This window comes from Camellia sinensis, chromosome 3 (genome assembly GCF_055761805.1).
Source record: "Camellia sinensis isolate YWXY chromosome 3, ASM5576180v1, whole genome shotgun sequence".
NCBI lineage: Eukaryota > Viridiplantae > Streptophyta > Magnoliopsida > Ericales > Theaceae > Camellia > Camellia sinensis.
Genome location: NC_138963.1, coordinates 50,747,017 through 50,768,646, shown reverse-complemented (window position 1 = coordinate 50,768,646; position 21,630 = coordinate 50,747,017). Strand labels below are relative to the sequence as shown.

Sequence of the window (21,630 nt, the reverse complement as noted above, 5' to 3'; positions counted from 1 at the left end):
CTTCGGCACCGAGTCAGGGTTTCCTAAATTCTCCCTTAAAAAATATTTAGGTGGCGACTCTGTATCTGGCAAAGCAGTCCATGTTTGGCACTACTTTTTCAAAAATCAGTTTCTCAAAACGATTTGCCAGATTTGGACTCTTTGGTTTAGATTAAGAACCGTGACGCAAATCGAGAGTCCGAACTGTAGCGAGGTCCCCCCCGCGGGCTTGTTACAAGTGGTATTTTTAATAAAGCTATGTTACATTTGCTTTCATAAAATCTCGTCTTGCCTTGTTTTGAAAAGTACTTGATCTGGCATGAATGACTATCCCTACTTGTATATTAAACGCTATCTTGTTTTGATGACATGTCTTGAAAGTCCTTAGCTGCAGGGGACTATAATGCAACTGCACTCTTGTCTTGAAAGTCCTTAGCTGCAGGGGACTATAATGCAACTGCACTCTTGTCTTGGAAGTCCTTAGCTGCAGGGGACTATAATGCAACTGCACTCTTGTCTTAAAAGTCCTTAGCTGCAGGGGACTATAATGCAACTGCACTCTTGTCTTGAAAGTCCTTAGCTGCAGGGGACTATAATGCAACTGCACTCTTGTCTTGGAAGTCCTTAGCTGCAGGGGACTATAATGCAACTGCACTCTTGTCTTGAAAGTCCTTAGCTGCAGGGGACTATAATGCAACTGCACTCTTGTCTTGAAAGTCCTTAGCTGCAGGGGACTATAATGCAACTGCACTCTTGTCTTGGAAGTCCTTAGCTGCAAGGGACTATAATGCAACTGCACTCTTGCCTTGAAAGTCCTTAGCTGCAGGGGACTATAATGCAACTGCACTCTTGTCTTGATATGTCATCGCACTTGTAATATGTAGATGTAATAGCATCCAAGAACTTGAAAGGCCGGCAATGAACTTGTTTTTTTCCCTTGCTTGGAAAGTATGCTATGTATTGTTTTGAAAGAAATCTTGGATATCAATCATGCAAAACCTTTATTTCTAATATCATTCACTGAGTATCCAAACTCACCCTCTCTATATATATGTAGGTGACGAACAAGAAGGCATTGAGGCCTAGACGTGATGCTGATGTGTTTTTGGTGCATTGCCGACATGTTTTGGATTATCATTTTGTACCGTCTTGAAGATCATGCTTCTCGGCTTGTTTTCATTTGTACTTGTATACGTCGGCTTGAGAAGCCTTTTGGTCAAGATGTGTTTTGTATCTCATTTCCTTATTGTATTTAAGTTGTAAGACTTTGTAAAGATGTATGTCATTTCATTGGACTTCAGCACGGCTCTCATGGACTATTTAGATTCTGTAAATGTATATATATATATATATTGCTTCCGCACTCGTAAGCCCCATATTTTATACTCTGATTGTGTGTGATTTTGTAAGTCGGCTTCGGTAATCTCGGATTACTGGCCATCACGGCACCCAAACTACTAGGGGCGGTTTGGGGGCGTGACAATTTTTATGGTCGTTAACATTTTTGCAACACATAGATTGTAATATAGGAATTTTATTAGATAGTGCATTCAGACACGGGTATAAAACACCAATTTATTAGTTTGTATAGCATTTTGATAACGTTCAAATTTATTAGTTTGTATAGCATTTTCATAACATTTGAATTTGTTGAGTTTTGATTTTTCTTTAGTATTTATATATCTATCTTTGGATACAAGTCTATAATTGTACTTTATGTATGTATATGTATGTATGTATGTGATACAAGTCTATAATTTAATTTAATTTTTTGTGGCTTTTTAAATAGAGAGAATGAGTTGATTTTATGTGTTAGTTTTTGGCTTTTTAGCTAATTTTCCTATTCACAAACAAATTTAACCAAAATAGATAGGAGTTTAATTAATCTTCTTTTTTTTTTTTCTTTTCTTTTCTCCTTGAATGACACTTAGGGCATGTTTGATTAGTAGTAATAGTGGTACTATTTTATTAACCTGTTATTCATTTTATTAACCTGATATTAATCAAAGGTACTACCCGTTTATTAGTTTGTATAGCATTTTGATAACATTCAAATTTGATTTACAAATAACCTCTACGATTTATTAAATGTCATTCATACACAACCAACCAAGCATTAATCAGTAGCTAACAATTGGCAAAATGGAAACCTGGACTTTGATTTTTATATTCCTATCTTTGGATATCTTTTGTTTCAATAATCTTTCAAAATATTAATGAATTGGATATCTTTAATTTTTGGATAACTTTAATAATCTTCAATAATCTTTTGTTTCAATAATATTGACAACAGGTTTGAAGCATTGAGTCTGAAGCATTGTGGACTTCCTTAAGACCTTTCATATCGAAACAAGGTAAATTAATCTTTTATTTTTATTTTTATATATGATTATGGATGTATATATATATCTATACATATGATTCCAATATGTATGTAAGTTTGATATATATCTATATAGATGATTCCAAATCCCAAACCCCCTCTTTATGTATGATTCCAGTATGTGTATATATATTGAGAAGCCATGTCTAAGAAAGCCATGTTTGTGCCAATTTAATTAACAAATTGAAGTGGGTTTTTGCTTTCTAGGAAACCAAATAGAGGGCGTTTTTTATTTTTTTTTAATGAACAAAATGAAAAATTGGAAGAAAAAATTAAACATACCTTCCTTTGCCTCTTAGGGCATGTTTTTGTGTTGAATGAGTTTATTTTTTGTATTAATTTTTGACTTTTTATCTAATGTTTCAAATTTAACCAATATAGATAGGAGTTAAATTAATTTTTTTTTTCTCCTTGAATGACACCTACGGCATGTTTGATTGGTAGTATTAGTGGTACTATTTTATTAACATGTTAATCAAACAAGGCCTTAGTTTGACTTTTATTTATTGCATAAAACACATATTTATTAGTTTGTATAGCATTTTGATAGCATTTGAATTTATTAGTTTGTAACATTCGATAACATTTGAATTTTATTAGTTTGTAAAATTATTCTATTACGACTTAAATTAATCTATTATTAGTTTGAATTTTATTAATTTTATTAGGAGTTAAATTAATTTTACAGATGTGGTAAGTATGGAAATCTAAACCACATTTCGTATTTTTCTATTTCAACGAAAAGGCCCTTATAGAATTCATGAGTTAATTTTTTAAATTCATACTGTGGTATCGTACTGTTTGATTTCTTAAATTCATACTTTGGCTTGAATTTGTGGTATTATATACTGTTCAAGCTTTAATAAATTCAAAATTTTTGTGTCAAACAGTTTTTGGGGATTAATCAATAAATCGGACAGTTTTTGGTCAATAAAGGGTTGTTTTTGGCCAATAATGGCCTGCATATGTGTTTGTGTTTGTGTTTCTAAGGATTTGGAAAATATTCTATCCTATTTGGTAATAAACCTAGGGAATCTTTTATTTTATTTTATTTATCAGCTCAGGAAATCATACAATATCACTACATTTTTTTTTATTATTTTTAAAACAGTTTGGTTTGTATACACTGTATTGGTTTCATGTCTTAGATGTGTTCCAGTTCTTACCTTTTCTATAAGATGTGTTCCAGGTCTTAGATAGCATCAGTTGGATCTCAAGTTCTAAAATTAATTAGCTTCGTTACAGGAATTCACCCAATTTTGATTTGAGTCTGATTGTGTTTGGAAGTGCCATTAAGACTTATGGTAAATATAACATATCTTTGGCTTTATTTATTGTTGTTCATGGTTAAGACGTTTTCCTATGCTAAACATAAGATATGTTTGGAGATTTATATGATTTCAATGCCTAAAGCAGTGTATCATAACTTTTCTTAAATTGAGGATGCAAAAAATAAATTAAGGTTATGGAAGAAAAAAAAAATTAAGTAAACCAATTTATTTTTTATCTTTTCCGCTTCTTTTTTGTTTTTTCTCATAAAAATGAAACAATCTTGGAAAGTCAATTCTTATATCTTTTAAGGTTATTTTCTTATGTACATTGAAATATTTCTTTATCATATCTATCTTTAAATTCATGAGTTCCATTTAAACCTCTTTTAGTTCAATTAAATTCAACAAAGCTTAGGCCATCGATAGGTTTGATTCCATTTAAGTATCTATTGATTGCTTCTTTTGGTTTCACTTGGTGAATTAAAATAACTTTTGTATTTACATAAGTTATGTATTCCAAAACCTTTACAGGTTAACTTTTGTATTATGTATTACTGGATTAATATGTATTTACTAAAGTCAAGTTTTGTATTACAAGTTTTGGCAATACTAAGCTGGAACGACTTCTAACAATATGAATAATGTAAGTTGTATTTTTTAAAAAAACTGGTGCATAGATTTTAAAAAAACTTTTGTATTACAGGTTCTGATTATAAAAAAAAAAAAAAATTTCCTCATTTTTTACAACTAGATGGAGACTTACAACGAACTGTAATATTCGTTCCCTTTACTCATCATCTTATAAAATTTCATTTTGTGTACATATCAGCTACTTATTTGTTTTTGTATGTATAGGTTTAGTTTCTTCAACAAAGAAATGTCGGTGTAGTGATTCGTGATGAGCATGATTTCAATGTCGTTTGTATTTCTAATGTCAGCCCAAAAATCACTTTCTTATCATTTTTTTTTTATTTATGTTTATTTCTTATACTTTGGTTATTTCTTAGACTTTGGTTATTTTTAAAAGAAATGGAAAAGGAAAATGCAAAGGCAATGTCGAAAGGAAAAGAAAATGTGTCTTATGCTTCCAAGGGCAAGGGAAAGGAAAATGCATGTCCAACGGTATAGTTCTTAATGGTTTTTGTAAAGTGTTTTTTTTTTTTTTTTTAAATTGTTAGTTTTTGTATGTTTGTATTTTAAGCCATAATTTATATCGAATTTTTTATTTTAAGCAATAAACAATTGTTTATTTTAAGCCATAATTGTAGAGTGTTTTTGAAAATGCATGTCCAATTATTTATTTTAAACCATAATTGTATTTTTATCGTTTAAATTGTGCACTTTTTTAAGTGTCTCCTATATATATGTGTAAATCTGCACCACTTTTCAATGTAAGTGGGCGAAAATTTTGAGATAAAGAGAGGAGGGAGAAAATGGGCAACAATTTTTTTTTTTCTAGCTATGTGAATGGGGATACTTTATGAAGTTCATAAGTTGGCCGAACATTTGTTTGTTTGTATAACAAAACCACACAATTTATTATATAGATTATAAATGACAAAGGTGACTGATTGCAAGGGCAAGCGAAAGGAAAATGTATGTTTAGCGGTATGGTTATTGATTTTTGTAGAGTTTTTTTAGTTTTTATTTTTATATCTTCATATATTGTATTTTATTTAGCCATAATTGTATTTTATTTTTGAAACTATGCACATTTTTTAGTATCTCCTGTATATTCTTAAGAAGAAAGAAATATATAGAGGATACTTTATGAAGGAATATATAGTGAGAAAGGAATATATAGTGTCTCTTGTAAGTGCATGGGCCCTACAAGAAAATGGGGATACTTTATGAAGCTCATCTGCTGATCGAACATTTGTTCATTACTGTTACAAAACCACACAATCTGCTGGTCGAACGTTTATTATTCTGATAAGTTGGTCGAACATTTGTTCATTAGTATAACAAAACCACACAATTTTTTATTATTATTATTATTATTATTATTATTATTATTATAAAACTATGGGTAGTCATGGGCAAGAGTATAATACATTTTCTCTAAATTCTTGGTATTTTCTTTGGACAGTGGAAAATGGTACTTGATAATATTTGCATTTTAAGCATCCAATGATTTAATATTCATATTTTAGGGACCCAATGGTTATGTTATATCAAGAGCTGTATTAGCTCAACGTGCACGACGAAAACGTTAAAGAAATGAAAATGCATGCTCTGCATATCAATCGGGACAACGCTTGCAACAAGAACGAGAGAGATTAGGAGCATATGTTAAAGACTTTCCTTCGTTAACACCGAGTCGTCGCAGTCATGCTTGCCTAGAACAGGGTACAAAGACACTTGCGGATACTTCGTTGGCACAAAAACGAACAATGGTTACACATGCATCCACATGTTCGTTCTCTATGGAAAGTACATCTTTAGCTCGGAATTGGTAAAACATGTTTAATTCTTTAAATAATACTCTTACTTTTACATGTGTATAAATTTTAATTTATGCACAACAAATATTTGTAGGCCTAATTCTACAGTCACATTTCTTCAAGAGGATCTATGTACAGATGATGAATTAGAAGATATGACTATAAGTACTGCGATTAATACTCAATCACACATGAATTCATGTTGTCATTCTCTCGGCAAGATGGATGTGTTATGTCCTTACTGTTCAGCCTTACATTGGATGGACGAAAAATTAGCACAATCATCTTGAAAGCATTCCCTATTTGGAACTTGCTGTTCAAAAGGAAAGACTAGGCTACCTCTGCTTATGACACCCCCTCCACCGCTTCAAGCATTATATGATGGGGATGATGATCAAGCAAGATCGTTTCGACGTTATACTCGAGTATACAATGCAACTAATGCTTTTACAAGTCTTGGTGCTACATTGGATCCAAGAGTACTAAGGGGAAACGGCCCTAAACCATTTATTATCCATGGGGAATTGTGACATCGAACAGGATCACTTCTACCACAGCCAGGTCAGGATGCGACTTATGCTCAGTTGTACATTTATGATCCTGATTCAGCTTTAGAAGTTCGAAATCGTAGAAATCCTCACTTACGAAGGGATGTTCTCAAAACTATTCAAGATAGTTTGTTGCAAGTTAATACATTTGTAGACAAATTTCAGCAGGCTCATGCAATTTTGAATCAATTAGCCTTCACTGGACAAAATCTACTGCTCATCTTCACTACAGTTCAGCAACAGACCGATGACGGTATAACCTACCAACTGCTGATGAGATTGCAATTGTAATATCAGGTGATGGAACCGAGGTTACTGGAATGAGAGATGTTGTTTTACATCTACAGGGAAATAATGAACTGATGCAAATTAATGAATGTCACCCAGCGTATTTTCCATTGCATTATGTTTTATTATTCCCATATGGTGAACTCGAATGGGAACCTGAGTTGAAATTGTGGGACGTTAAACATGATCGACCTTCAACTGATTGACTTACTCAAATGGATTTTTATAGTTATCATTTGTTTGAGCGACCTACAAAGTATTCAACAATTTTGAGAGGTGGAAAACTATTCCAAGAGTTTTTGGTTGATGCTTGGGCTGCAACAGAGCAAAATCGGTTGATGTACTACAAGCTTAATCAAAAAAAAAAATCGGGCTGAACTTTACCAAGATTTAAGCGATATTGATCCAGATAACTTGCAACCTAATCAAATTGGTCAAAGGTTTATTTTGCCATCTTCATTTACTAATAGTCCTAGACATATATTTGAAAATTTTCAAGATTCAATGGCTATCACGCAATACAACCAGTACCCAGATATTTTTCTCACCATGACTGCAAATCCCAATTGGCCAGAAATTACTTCAGCATTATTACCACACCAAAAAGCTATTGATCGTCCGGATTTGATTGCCTGTGTTTTTGAGCTAAAAAGAAAGTGTTTGATGAAGGAGATAGAGACAAACAAAGTGTTCAGTAATAAAGTTGCACGTGTTTTTACAATTGAATTCCAAAAACGAGGCCTACCACATATGCATGCACTTCTCTTTTTTAAAGGTCCAGACAAAATTCGAACATGTGCTCAAGTAGACAAATTAGTTTGTGCAGAATTTCCGAATCCAAAAGATGATCCTACACTTTTTGAAACTGTCAAGTGTTGCATGGTACATGGACCATGTGATGCTCGAAATCCCCAAGCACCATGTATGGAAAATGGTAGATGTACTAAGAAATACCCTCGAGCCTTTGTAGAATCAACAACTATGGACCAAGATGGATATCTAATCTATCGTCGTCGCAATAGTGGTCAAGTATATACTGTAAGAGGACAGGAAGTTGATAACAAGGATGTGGTACCATACAATGTATATTTTTCTAAACGGTTCAACTGTCATATAAATGTAGAAGTTTATACTGGAGTGAGATGTGTTAAGTATATACATAAGTATATTTACAAGGGTTATGATTGCACAACAATGGTTTTGGGATTGATTAATGAGATCCAACAATATCTTGATGCGAGGTATATTGGACCACCAAAAGCTGCTTGGTGAATATTCGGTCATCATTTGCATGCAGAGATGCCAACAGTTGTTCGCTTGGCACTTCATCTACCTGGAATGCATCGTGTTCTTTTCAATCCTAATGACTCATTGGAAATGATTCTTTCTAGAGCTGCGCAACAAAAATCGACTCTTACTGGTTTTTTTGATTATTGTGCTTCCAATGAAAATGAATGCCAATTCACTTACCAAGAATTTTCGCAACATTTTGTTTGGCTCAAGTCAGAACATAGATGGAAACCAAGAGAACATGGATATGCAATTGGTAGAATATACTTTGCTAGCCCTAACTGTGGTGAAAGATTTTATCTACGTTTGTTGTTAACTGTTGTCAAAGGGTCAAGATCGTTTCAATGTTTGCGTACAGTTAACGATGTTTTGCATGAAACATTTAAATCAGCATGTGTTGCAAGAGGACTCTTAGAAGATGATGAAGAATGGATACAGTGCCTGAAAGAGGCAGCAGTTATGAAAATCGGATATCAATTAAGGAGATTGTTTTGTATTATTATGACCCAATGTTTTCCACTACAACCACATGCGTTATGGAGTCAATTTTCAATGCATATCTGTGATGATCTTGCACATAAGCTTCATACATTGTTTGCCATTTCTAACCCAACTGAGGCTCAAATTGAAGATTATGGTTTGTATCTTTTGAATCAAATGCTTCAAGAATCAGGAAAGAGTTTAATTGACTTCCCGCCCATGCCACAACCTACAGCAAATTAGAGTGCAACAGTTGGTAACCGATTGATATTCGAACATCAACAACTACATAATGAGGCACAACAGACAAATGTGCAAATTACTATTGATCGCCTCAATAATGGACAACGAACTGCTTATAACGCAATCACTTCTTCAGTCTTTGAAAGTAAAGGGACTATTTTCTTTTTGAATGGCGGTGCCAGAACGGGGAAAACATTTTTGTACAATACGATTGCATTAAAATGTCGCAGCCTTGGCCATATTGTTGTTACCATGGCTTCATCTAGAATTGCATCATTGCTATTAGTTGGAGGTCGCACTGCACATTCAACATTTTCCATTCCATTGGATGTCTTGGAAAATTCAGTTTGTGGGTTTAGCAAGCAATCATTACAGGCTGAATTGTTTAGAGAAACAAAACTCATAATTTAGGATGAAGTTCCTATGCAACATAGACATTGTGTGTGAGGCGGTTGATCGCACACTTTGAGATATTTGTGATTGTGAAAAGCCATTTGGGGGTATCACTGTTGTTCTTGGTGGAGACTTTCGACAAATCTTACCAGTTATAACCAAAGGAGTTCGTGAGCAAACTGTGAATGCATCATTGAGACACTCTGTTTTGTAGAAGGATCTACATGTTTTATTTTTAGATTTGAATATGCGCTTGAATCATGCAAACCTTGGAAATGCTATTTTTTGCAAAATTCTTGATGGAGGTAATACTCATTCGAACTTTGATTATACCATTTGAGGATACATTGATTACACCATTTTTTTTAATTTATTTTATTTTATTTATTAGGTTGGAACCAATCCGCAAGAAATCATTAAAATTCCATCAACAATACACAAATGCTAGGATCTAAAGGAATTACTCTCAGCAGTTTATCCACAATTGGATGTAGCAGATACATCAACCCCATCATTCTTAACGGAGCGTACAATTCTTTCTGCATGAAATGATGATGTCAGTGCTATCAATATTGCTGCGTTGAATATTTTTCCAAGGAATACATATACGTATCTTGCTGCAAATAAGATGGCTAAAGATGATGAAATTGATCCTTCCATTACAAACAGATATCCTAATGAGTTTTTAAAGTCATTGGATCCTCCTGGCTACCAGCTTTTAAGGTAGAGTTGAAAGTGGGTTGTCCTATAATGTTATTAAGAAACATTGCACCGAAAGATGGACTGTGTAATGGCACAAGATTGATGGTATCAAGGTGCGACACTTGCATAATTGAAGCTCGAATCTTAACTGGAGAGAAGTTTGGCAATTTGGCATTTATACCAAGGATATCATTGACTCTGTCTTCTGCAGAAATGCCTTTCCGAATGACAAGATGTCAATTTCCAATTCGATTGGCATACGCTTTGACCATTAACAAATCTCAAGGACAATCTGTGAAATTTGTTGGGGTTGATTTGCATACATCTGTTTTTAGTCATAGGCAACTATACGTGGCATTATCCAGATGTACATCTTTCGATCGTATAAGTATCCTCCTCCCTAATGATGAGCCAGATTCCACTACAAATATTGTTTACCCTGAAGTTTTGTTATGAAGACCTTTCGAAAATTGATGAGGTGTTCATAAGAATTGTGGGAAAGAACAAATTTGAAGACATTATCAAACACATATTTTTGTAAAGTATATACATTTTGTAAAGCAAACGATAACTATGACCCACTTTTTGTAAAGCTTTCCACCTATGTGGACTTTGTTGCATTTCAAATATTTTTGTGAAGCCTTTTATTCCCCTATATTTTTGCATTTCCAGTATAGCTAAGTTTGATTTAAGAGTGCTGACTTGATCTTTTATAATTGAGTTATTACTTTGGACATGTAAGTTGTCACTACTTTGGACATGTCAGTTGTCACTACTTTGTATACACTTTTTTTTCCCCCTATTTGTATAAAATTATTGTAGTGACCCTCATTCCTCACCTTAGCCTCGGGCATGAGCATTTGTATAATCTTGTTTTGCTAAGTTGCGGTAGTGAATTTTCTTGACTTGTCTTAACTAGAATGAGATTTTGTCTTGGTTTGTACTTATGTGAAATTTACTTGTTGAGCCTTGTTCTTTTCTGGTGAGTCTAGCCGAGGTCACCTTAAAGCTAGAACCACCTTGGTTGACCTCTACCTTCGTCCCGGCATGTTGGCCGAGATGTCATTTTCTAGGCCGAGGTGTATCATCAAGGCCGAGAGGTGTATCATCTAGGTCGAGATGTTATCTTTAAACCCAAGTGATCTTGTTCCGGATTGGTGCGACCTAGACCGAAGTGTGGCACATCTAGGCCGAGGTGTGGCACAGCTAGGTCAAGTGTTGTCCGTCCTAGCCGGGGTCATAGATACCTCACCTACCGGAGCCGATGTTTTCACCCGATGTCAGTACCTTGTCAGAATGCCATACCTCTTTACTTGTTAAACACCCTTTCGCCATACTTTGTCTGGTCTGTCAGCCACCTTTTCGGGGAGAACCAACCAGCCGTCGCCACGTGTCCGAGCTGAGTGTTAAATTAGCCGGCAGTGAGTAGAACCTATCATTTTGTATCATATCCTTGCCCTGAGAGAGAGAAGCTCTAGAGGGAAGAAGGAGTTTTAGAGTGAAGGAGTGGATCTTCGAGCTTGATTCTTAGAGATCTAACCGTTAGATTCGTGTATTAAGGTTAGATTCTTGACCTACTCTTGTAGTTCTTGTTAATCATCTAGCTGCATCGTATGATCGAACCTGATTTGCAAGCCATGCATTGATTGAAAGTTTGTTTTTAGAAAGAGAAAGTAGTATTCATGTGTTCTTGAATAAAAGCCTTGTTTGATCCGAAAGTTTGCATTAAGATTCATGCTTTTGTGTTTGTTTCCATAAGATCTTCGAGTATGGGTACCCAGGTCCATGTTTTTGAATTCATAGCATGAAGTTCTAGATTTCGTGGTGACAAGTTAAGATTGAACATTCATGTGTTTCATGTTCTTCATGTTCCTCAGCAGAGGGAAACCCAGATTTTCCCGACTTCATTTCCTTGAGCGTGGCCACCGGGACCACACCTCAGCAAGGAGGTGTGGGACCTCGGCAATAGCCTGGTTGGTACCCAGCATGTTTTTCCCGAGTGGAGAAATAATGTTTTGTCTTAGTCCGACTTAGTTTGGAAGGAATGCCGAGATCATATGCATCCATGTAAAGCTTGTTTGAAAGTGCATTCAATAGACCTTGCCATGTGTTTGTAGGACTTGGACTCTCGCTTGACCCCGACGTTGAAGAACTAGGTGAGTGGTATTTTTGATAAAGCTACGCTATAAAGTTTTGATAAAGGTTTGCTTTGTTTTGAAAAGTATTTGCTAAGCATGAATGACTATCCCTATTTGTGTATCAAATATTAGCTTTGATCTTGACAATCTTGAAAGTCCGTACGTGCTAGGGGACTATAAGCATTTGTAGCACAATCTTGAAAGTCCATACATGCTAGGGGACTATAAGCATTTGTAGCACAATCTTGAAAGTTCGTACGTGCTAGGAGACTATAAGCATTTGTAGTACAATCTTGAAAGTTCGTACGTGCTAGGGGACTATAAGCCTTTGTAGCACAATCTTGAAAGTCCGTACGTGCTAGGGGACTATAAGCATTTGTAGCACAATCTTTGTTAATGTCACCCATGAAACTTGAAAAACTTTGATTGATGAAGCTCGATAGATTTGTTAGATGGACTCGATTTATTCCACGTTTGTCATAAGCTATGATTATGTACGGTTTTGTTAATGATCTCGGATGTCATACTGCAACCCCTTTATTACTTGTGCCATTCACTGAGTATCCAAGCTCACCCTCTATATATATATATATATGTAGGTGATGAGCAGGAAGGCGGTGACGCCTAGGTGTGACTCGCAAGCTTATTTTGGGTTTTGTTATGTCAGCCTAACTTGTATTCATGTCGGCAGTCTTGAAAATTATGCTTCTCGGCTTATAATGCTTGTAATTTACATATGTCGGCTGGAGAAGCCTTTTGATCAAGATGTAAAATGTATTTTGTACTTTATTGTATTTGTATCCAAGTTGTAATATTATGTAAAGTTGTATGCCATTCCATGTAACTTACGCACTGCTCTTATGGACTAATTAAATTTGTATATTTTGCTTCCGCATGTTTGAGCCCCCTATGTTTATACTCTGATTGTGTTGAATTTTGAAAGCTGGCCTTCGGTAATATCGGATTACTGGCCATCACGGCACTAAACTACTAGAGGCGGTTTGGGGTCGTGACAGATTGGTATCAGAGCACAAATTTCTTATAGTACGTTATTCACACACGTTGAGTCCTAAAGAGCATAGGATTTCCCTTAGAAAGATGTTAGGATTGCTTCATGTTGCTTGCTATTTGACGAAGTGTGTATCATCTCGGCTTGACTGTTTGTTACTTGCATACATGTCTATTTGATTGTTTTGTTTTAAAGTCACGTTTTGCATACTCTTAGCATCATGAGAAGGGGTAGACCACCGGTTGGCCGAGATCATCCCGAAGACAGATTGGACAGATTAGAGAGGTTGGTCGAGGGTTTGGTCTGTGAGTTAAGACAACCTAGGCCACAAGACACTAGTACCACTTCTACCCAGGCCGAGCAGACAAACGGCCGACATGCAGTTCCACCTCCGCCCCCTCCAGTGCTGCAAGTGCCTCCACAGCAAGCTTTATATGGAGATGGCACCATAGCCTTGATCAGAGAGTTCAAAAAGATGAAACCGCCGAGGTTCTCTGGGGGTATTGAACCGATGAAGGCTGAAGCGTGGGTCTTAGAAATTAAGAAGCTGTTTGAGATCTTTCCCAGCACCGACGCCCAGAAGGTGTCATTGGCAACATTCACACTAGACGACAATGCACGAAGATGGTGGATGATGACCCGAGAAAGCAACCCAGGTCTGACTTGGGCCAGATTTTTGGAATTATTTTACAATAAGCATTTCCCCCTTAGTGTTCGAGACCGTAAGACCACAGAGTTTCAGACTTTGACACAAGGCAACAAGACAGTGGCGGAATATGACCGTGCCTTTACAGAGTTGGCGAGATACACACCTCACATGGTCGATGATGAATACAAAAAGGCTAGGAAGTTCGAAAGTGGATTACGTGGACCAATTCAGGATCGAGTTAACATGCTCAACATGCCGACTTACGCCGGAGTACTGGACAAGGCCATCCTTGTAAAAGCTAACCTAAACCGGTATCAGAATTCAGGAGAGAACCAGAGGAAGAGGCAGAACAATGATAGCCGCTGAGTTCCGTTTAGCGCCAAGAAAAAGACGAATGTGGACAGCTCCAACAACTCGAATCAGGAAAGTAGCACTAAGCCGACGTGTGCAAGTTGTGGGAAGCCGCATTCTGGAGTTTGCCGTTGGGCATCAGGAGCCTGTTTTGAATGTGGTGAAATGGGTCATCGCGTGAAAGACTGTCTGAAGACAAGAACTGACGATGGCAAGAAAGATGGGAGCACCTCGGGCTCTGCGCAAAGAAATAACATCGGGAGGGCCCAAATGAGATAGGGCAGAGTTTTTGCATTGGTACCAGGAGACACTACAAATGCTGAAACAGTGGTGTCAGGTATACTCTCAATTTGCTCTCAAGATGCATACATATTAATCGATTCGGGATCTACACATTCATTCATATCTGTTAAGTTTGCCGAGAAATTAAATAGAGAACAAGAACCCCTTGATTATATGTTACATGTGGCTACTCCATCTGGGAGAACCATGATTGTTGCATCCATTTATAGGGCGTGTATTGTTGTGATTGAGGGTGTAGAATTATTGTTGATTTGATGCCGTTAAGCATGACCCACTTTGATGTCATATTGGGGATGGACTGGTTAGTAGCGAATCACGCATCTATTAATTGTGTTTCAAAGAATGTCACGTTGAAACCCCCAAACCAAGCCGAGGTTATTTTCCAGGGTAAAGGAGTAGTACCCCCACCTTACTTAATCTCATCTATGAAAGCCTATAAATTGATCCAAAAAGGGTGTCGAGGTTACCTGTGTAGTATACTAAGTAATCTGAATGGAAGCGTTGAGCTAGCCGACATCCCAGTTGTCAAGGAATTCCCCGACGTCTTTCCAAATGACTTGCCTGGCTGCCTTGTCGATAGAGAAATAGAATTTACGATTGATATTACGCCGGGAACCCAACCTATCTCCAAAACACCCTACAGAATGGCCCCAGCTGAACTTAGAGAACTGAAACTGCAATTACAAGAATTGTTGGGTAAGGGATTTATTAGGCCGAGTACTTCACCATGGGGAGCACTCGTTTTGTTTGTTAAGAAAAAGGATGGCACACTTTGTCTTTGTATCGACTACCGAGAACTGAACAAGGTGACCATTAAGAACAAGTATTCGTTGCCGAGGATCGATGATTTGTTTGACCAACTACAAGGGGCATGAGTCTTTTCTAAGATTGACCTCAGGTCGGGCTACCACCAGCTGAAAGTTAAGGCCGAGGATGTCGAGAAGACTGCTTTCCGGACAAGGTATGGCCACTACGAATTTTTGGTAATGCCTTTCGGAGTGACCAATGCTCCTGCAGCATTCATGGATTTAATGAATAGGGTCTTCAAGCCGTACCTAGACGAGTTCGTGGTTGTTTTCATCGACGACATATTGATCTATTCCAAGAATGAAGTTGAGCATGAGAAGCACTTGGGGCTAGCCTTACAAGTCCTAAGAGACAAGAAATTATATGCCAAGCTTAGCAAGTGTGAATTTTGGCTCTCCAGTATCTCGTTCTTAGGGCATGTGATTAACGAAGAAGGTATTTCAGTCGATCCAAGTAAGATTGAAGCCGTTGTGAATTGGCCGACACCGACTAATGTATCCAAGATTCGTAGTTTTCTGGGTTTGGCCGGCTATTACAGGAAATTTGTGAAGGATTTTTCAAGGATTACTGTACCGCTGACACAACTAACTCAGAAAAGAGTGGCGTATGAATGGACTGAGGATAGGGAGTCCGCTTTCCAAGAGTTAAAGACGAGGTTGGTTACAGCGCCAATACTTGCTTTACCGTCAGACAAGGAAGAATTTCAGATTTATAGTGATGCTTCACATAAGGGATTGGGCTGTGTGTTAATGCAAGGAGGTAAGGTTACAGCATACGCATCTCGTCAGTTAAAACCCAATGAAAAGAATTATCCTACCCATGATTTGGAACTGGCAGCCGTGGTCTTTGCTTTAAAGATATGGCGTCATTACTTGTATGGAACTTCTTGCCAAGTTTTCACAGACCACAAAAGTCTGAAGCACTTGTTCACTCAAAAGGAATTGAATATGAGACAGAGAAGATGGCTTGAACTATTAAAGGACTACGACATACAGATTCAGTACCATCCGGGTAAGGCAAACTCTGTAGCCGACGCGTTGAGCAGGAACTTAGTTGGAAGTTTGGCATGCCTGGCAATGATTTCAGTAGAGCCGACCATAATTAAGGAAGTGAAGACCAAACAAATGGAGGATGAGTTCCTCAAGAAGGTAATTGATGAATTCGTCACCAAGCCAAGGCCGGGGTACACCATTGAAAATTGGGTGCTTAAGTTTGAAGGGAGATTGTGCGTGGCCGACGTCCCAGAGTTGAAAAGAAAAATTTTGCAGGAAGCCCATAGCTCCAAATTTGCTGTTCATCCGGGAAGCACCAAGATGTACCAAGATGTGAAGTGGACTTTCTGGTGGTCAAATATGAAAAGAGAAATGGCCGAATTTATATCCCAGTGTCTATGTTGTCAGCAAGTGAAAGCAGAGCACCAGAGGCCAGCAGGACTTCTTCAACCCTTGTCAATCCCTGAGTGGAAATGGGAACATATCTCCATGGATTTTGTGATTGGTTTGCTGAGGACGCAAAAAGGTATGAACTCAATTTGGGTTATAGTTGACAGATTTACTAAGTCAGCACACTTTTTGCCTGTCAAGACTATATTCAATGCCGACCGGCTTGCTGGACTGTATATGAATGAGATTGTGAAGCTTCATGGAGTGCCGATGTCCATAGTGTCAAACCAAGATTCGAAGTTTGTTTCTAGATTTTGGTAGAGTTTACAAAGGGCTTTGGGAACCGAGTTGAAGTTTAGCACAGCATTTCACCCCCAGACCGATGGACAAATAGAAAGAACGATTCAGACACTCGAAGATATGCTCAGACTATGTGTGTTAGATTTCAAGAGAAATTGGGAAGTACATCTACCGTTAGTAGAATTCGCCTACAACAACAGTTATCAAGCCAGCATTGGCATGGCACCGTACGAAGCTTTGTATGGAAGGAAGTGCAGGTCGCCGATATGTTGGACTGAAGTGGGAGATAAAGCCTTGATTGGTCCTGAATTGGTTCGAGTTACAACCGAGAAGATTAAGCTCATTCAACAAAGGATTAAAATCGCACAGAGTCGGCAGAAGTGTTATGCCGACTAGAGAAGGAGGGAATTAGAATTTGAGACTGGGGATCATGTATTTTTGAAGATCTCGCCGACGACAGGGATTTCAAGATTTGGGAAGAAGGGTAAATTAGCACCTCGATATGTTGGGCCATTTGAAATTCTCGAGAAGATCAACCCTATTGCCTACAGGCTTGCCCTGCCGCCAGAATTAAGCCAAGTCCACAACGTGTTTCATGTTTCGATGTTGAGGAAATATATCCGAGATCCACTGCATGTGATTGATTATTCTGAGATTGTGATTAATGAAAATTTAGGCTACGAGGAAAAGCCGCTGAGAATTATTGACAGGCAAGAACGGCAGTTGAGAAACAAATCGATACCAATGGTAAAGATTGAATGGGAGGGGCATTATGGCAAGGAGGCTACATGGGAAAAGGAAGAGGAAATAAAAATCCGTTATCCGGGGTTATTTGTAGAGCAAGGTAACTGAAGTTTGGAGACCAAACTTCTCTAAGGAGGGTAGACTGTAGTGACCCTCATTCCTCACCTTAGCCTCGGGCATGAGCATTTGTATAATCTTGTTTTGCTAAGTTGCGGTAGTGAATTTTCTTGACTTGTCTTAACTAGAATGAGATTTTGTCTTGGTTTGTACTTATGTGAAATTTACTTGTTGAGCCTTGTTCTTCTCTGGTGAGTCTAGCCGAGGTCACCTTAAAGCCAGAACCACCTTGGTTGACCTCTACCTTCGTCCCGGCATGTTGGCCGAGATGTCATTTTCTAGGCCGAGGTGTATCATCAAGGCCGAGAGGTGTATCATCTAGGTCGAGATGTTATCTTTGAACCCAAGTGATCTTGTTCCGGATTGGTGCGACCTAGACCGAAGTGTGGCAAATCTAGGCCGAGGTGTGGCACAGCTAGGCTAAGTGTTATCCGTCCTACCCGGGATCATAGATACCTCACCTACTGGAGCCGATGTTTTCACCCGATGTCAGTACCTTGTCAGAATGCCATACCGCTTTACTTGTTAAAAACCCTTTCGCCATACTTTGTTTGGTCTGTCAGCCACCTTTTCGGGGAGAACCAACCAGCCGTCGCCACGTGTCCGAGCTGAGTGTTAAATCAGCCGGCAGTGAGTAGAACCTATCATTTTGTATCATATCCTTGCCTTGAGAGAGAGAAGCTCTAGAGGGAAGAAGGAGTTTTAGAGTGAAGGAGTGGATCTTCGAGCTTGATTCTTAGAGATCTAACCGTGAAATTCGTGTATTAAGGTTAGATTCTTGACCTACTCTTGTAGTTCTTGTAAATCATCTAGCTGCATCGCATGATCGAACCTGATTTGCAAGCCATGCATTGATTGAAAGTTTGGTTTTAGAAAGAGAAAGTAGTATTCATGTGTTCTTGAATAAAAGCCTTGTTTGATCCGAAAGTTTGCATTAAGATTCATGCTTTTGTGTTTGTTTTCATAAGATCTTCGAGTATGGGTACCCAGGTCCATGTTTTTAAATTCATAGCATGAAGTTCTAGATTTCGTGGTGACAAGTTAAGATTGAACATTCATGTGTTTCATGTTCTTCATGTTCCTCAGCAGAGGGAAACCCAGATTTTTCCGACTTCATTTCCTTGAGCGTGGCTGCGAGGACCACACCTCGGCAAGGAGGTGTGGGACCTCGGCAATAGCCTGGTCGGTACCCAGCATGTTTTTCCCGAGTGGAGAAATTGTGTTTTGTAACGCCCTCGAAATCAAAACGTTAAAGCTCATCAACATAGACATGCATTGATAATAAAGATAAACATTCTTCTATTCATCAGAGTAGTTCCTTACAAAAGTATTACATGTTAACAACAAAAGCAAATGCCCTACGGGCTTACAGCTTTCCAAGTTAACACTTGGTTACAAAAGAAAAAAGAGTACTAACTCAATACATATAAAGCCCTTGGATTGAATTTACATGTAATACACCAAAAGAAAATAAACAAAACAATCCGCCTATCTCTAGCCTCCCAAGCTATGTCCTTGGAGGTGGCATGCTACCTGTACCTGAAAATGATGTCCCATAAAGGGTGAGCCACAGCCCAGTAGAGATATGCTAAACACAGTATGAGCAATGACTAAGACATTAGCAATTGATAAATGTTCAATTTTCATAAACCAATTCATAATCCATTTCCATTTCTTATCAATTTCACAATTTCCATCAACGGCTCAGAACCTGGCCAACCACTTATATGATACAAAGACTCATATTAAACATTTTCCATTTTTACAATAGATAAACACACTGGTTATATCAATATCTCAGCAGATAAGCATACAAGCTGTATCCACATTTCAACGGATATGCATATTAACTATATCAACACTTCCAATGACAAGCATATGAGCTGTATCAACACTTCCAAAGATAAGCATACGAGCTGTATCAACACATTATCTGACAAGCATATGAGCTGTATCAGTGGAGTACATCCCCTATCTCCTCCCAAACAACATTCGGTTTAGAGGTCCATCCCTTATCTTCCCCTAAACCGTGGAGTACATCCCCTATCTCCTCCCACACACGCAATGCATATATACACAAAGGTCATATACACAATCAATCAATACATAACGTTAATGTATTCTATCAACCGTCATACTCAATGACATATCCAATTGATTAGTTTTAGTTTGCCTAATCATCATGCATTGTCTACAACAATCAAAACTACCCTCCACCGGTAGCCCAAGCAATTATTTCTAAACAGATAATAAAAGCTCCAACAGATAAAATATCGATGTTTTCAAAAGTGAGCGATTAATGAATCTAACTCCACTATTCAACCATATAATGAACCGATTTCATTATTTCCAACTCAATTCCATAAGTTTACAATTTTTCCCAAATTAATTATGCCAATTAATTTATACAACAAATTAGGGTTTTCTACCCCATTTCCCAATATTGACCCAATGGCCTAATATTAACAACCAACAACTATATCATCACTTTGAAACCCAAAATACAAGTTATGAGCCCAAAATCACAAAACCCTTTTTACACATTTTGAAACCTTAAGTCCCAAAATTTCCCAAGTTCAACACTCTATCAAAATAACTAAAAATCTAGGTCAAGACCATAAGAGTGAGTAGGAATCCCTACCTCAAAAGATAACACCCAACGAAGAAGGTGATGGAAACGAACTTGCTCCAAACCACAAGTTTCTCGGATTAAAAGATAGCCCTCGACGATCAACAACTCTTTTGAAAAGGCCAAAGGTGAGGAAAGCACTCTAGCTAGATCAATACTTAGAGAGAAGTTAAGGTTTTAGAGAGAGGAGCTCTCAAATGGCTTTTTCGGAAAAGTAAGAGAGAGAAAGAATGAGAAAAAGTGATTTAAAACTGTCCCACAGTCAACTGATATACGACATTCCCGCTTGAGCGGAAAACACAACGCTCGAGCATCAAGAACAAAAACTAGGTCCGCTCGAGCGCAAAAAGACCCGCTCGAGCACCAAGACACAAGAATAAAGCACATCCGCTCGAGCGCGAAAACCAGTCTGCTCGAACGTAGATTCCCCCCTCCTAGAACTTACACCGAAAAGGTACTACCCGCTCGAGCGTCAGAGTACCCGCTCGAGCGCCACCGCTTGAGCGTAAAGAAACCCGCTCGAGCGTAAAAATCACACCTGCAGAAGTTTTGCAGGGACACGAAAAACTGGGAGTGTGCAATCCCCACTCGAGCACAAAAAGACCCGCTCGAGCGGACCGCCTAAAAACTGGGCAACAAGGAATTGAAACCAAGGCCTAACCAACCTGTAACAACCCTGCCCAAAACATCCTAAAACTCAATCAAGCAGAATTAAAGGACGACAACAAGATAGATACAACTACCAACTTCACGGAACCAAGTTCGGAACACAACAGAATAGTAAAGGGACAACCGGGATCGCTATAACCTCCCCCCCTTAAAGAATTTCATCCCCGAAATTAAACACAAGTTTTTCAAAAATAGGTTTTCTCCATTCTCAACAATATTACAACATAATATTAAACAACCCGACCCATTACCGGTTAATCCCATCTCTTTTCAAGAGGCATTACACATTATTCATAACAACCTGCATTATCAACATGCATTCTTTTGAAATTTAGCAATTTCAACTCGTTTTCCACAATTCCATAACACATGCAACATTATCATCATGCTTGCATTTTCACAATATACTTAACATACACAATGTTAAAACAAACTTCCATTAACCAAAACATTCACAATGTTTTATAACGTAAGACACATACAATGCTCTTAACGTTCAACAATATTACAA

At 37.8% G+C, this 21,630-nt stretch overlaps 3 protein-coding genes across 3 annotated transcripts; all 3 read left to right on the top strand.

Annotated features, from left to right (window-relative positions):
• Positions 1 to 7,417: 7,417 nt before the first annotated feature.
• On the top strand, positions 7,418 to 8,185 carry LOC145821509 (uncharacterized). The gene has a single exon (XM_082918031.1). The coding sequence runs from the start codon at positions 7,418 to 7,420 to the stop codon at positions 8,183 to 8,185; it is 768 nt and encodes a 255-aa protein (XP_082774157.1).
• A 27-nt stretch (positions 8,186 to 8,212) lies between these two features.
• On the top strand, positions 8,213 to 9,337 carry LOC145821508 (uncharacterized). Its single transcript, XM_082918030.1, has 2 exons — positions 8,213 to 8,696; positions 9,063 to 9,337. The coding sequence occupies exons 1-2, from the start codon at positions 8,213 to 8,215 to the stop codon at positions 9,335 to 9,337; spliced, it is 759 nt and encodes a 252-aa protein (XP_082774156.1).
• A 610-nt stretch (positions 9,338 to 9,947) lies between these two features.
• LOC145821507 (uncharacterized) lies at positions 9,948 to 10,477 on the top strand. Its single transcript, XM_082918029.1, has 2 exons — positions 9,948 to 10,042; positions 10,135 to 10,477. Exons 1-2 carry the CDS (start codon positions 9,948 to 9,950, stop codon positions 10,475 to 10,477), a joined length of 438 nt encoding a protein of 145 aa, XP_082774155.1.
• Positions 10,478 to 21,630: the final 11,153 nt, after the last annotated feature.

Bases quoted from the DNA above. Each gene is read 5' to 3' on its own strand.
- LOC145821509 (XM_082918031.1), top strand. From the start codon at position 7,418: ATGGCTATCACGCAATACAACCAGTACCCAGATATTTTTCTCACCATG.
- LOC145821508 (XM_082918030.1), top strand. From the start codon at position 8,213: ATGCCAACAGTTGTTCGCTTGGCACTTCATCTACCTGGAATGCATCGT. The intron at 8,697-9,062 runs GTATTATTATGA...TCACTTCTTCAG, and splicing joins TCAATTAAGGAGATTGTTTT to TCTTTGAAAGTAAAGGGACT.
- LOC145821507 (XM_082918029.1), top strand. From the start codon at position 9,948: ATGGCTAAAGATGATGAAATTGATCCTTCCATTACAAACAGATATCCT. The intron at 10,043-10,134 runs GTAGAGTTGAAA...GATGGTATCAAG, and splicing joins CCTGGCTACCAGCTTTTAAG to GTGCGACACTTGCATAATTG.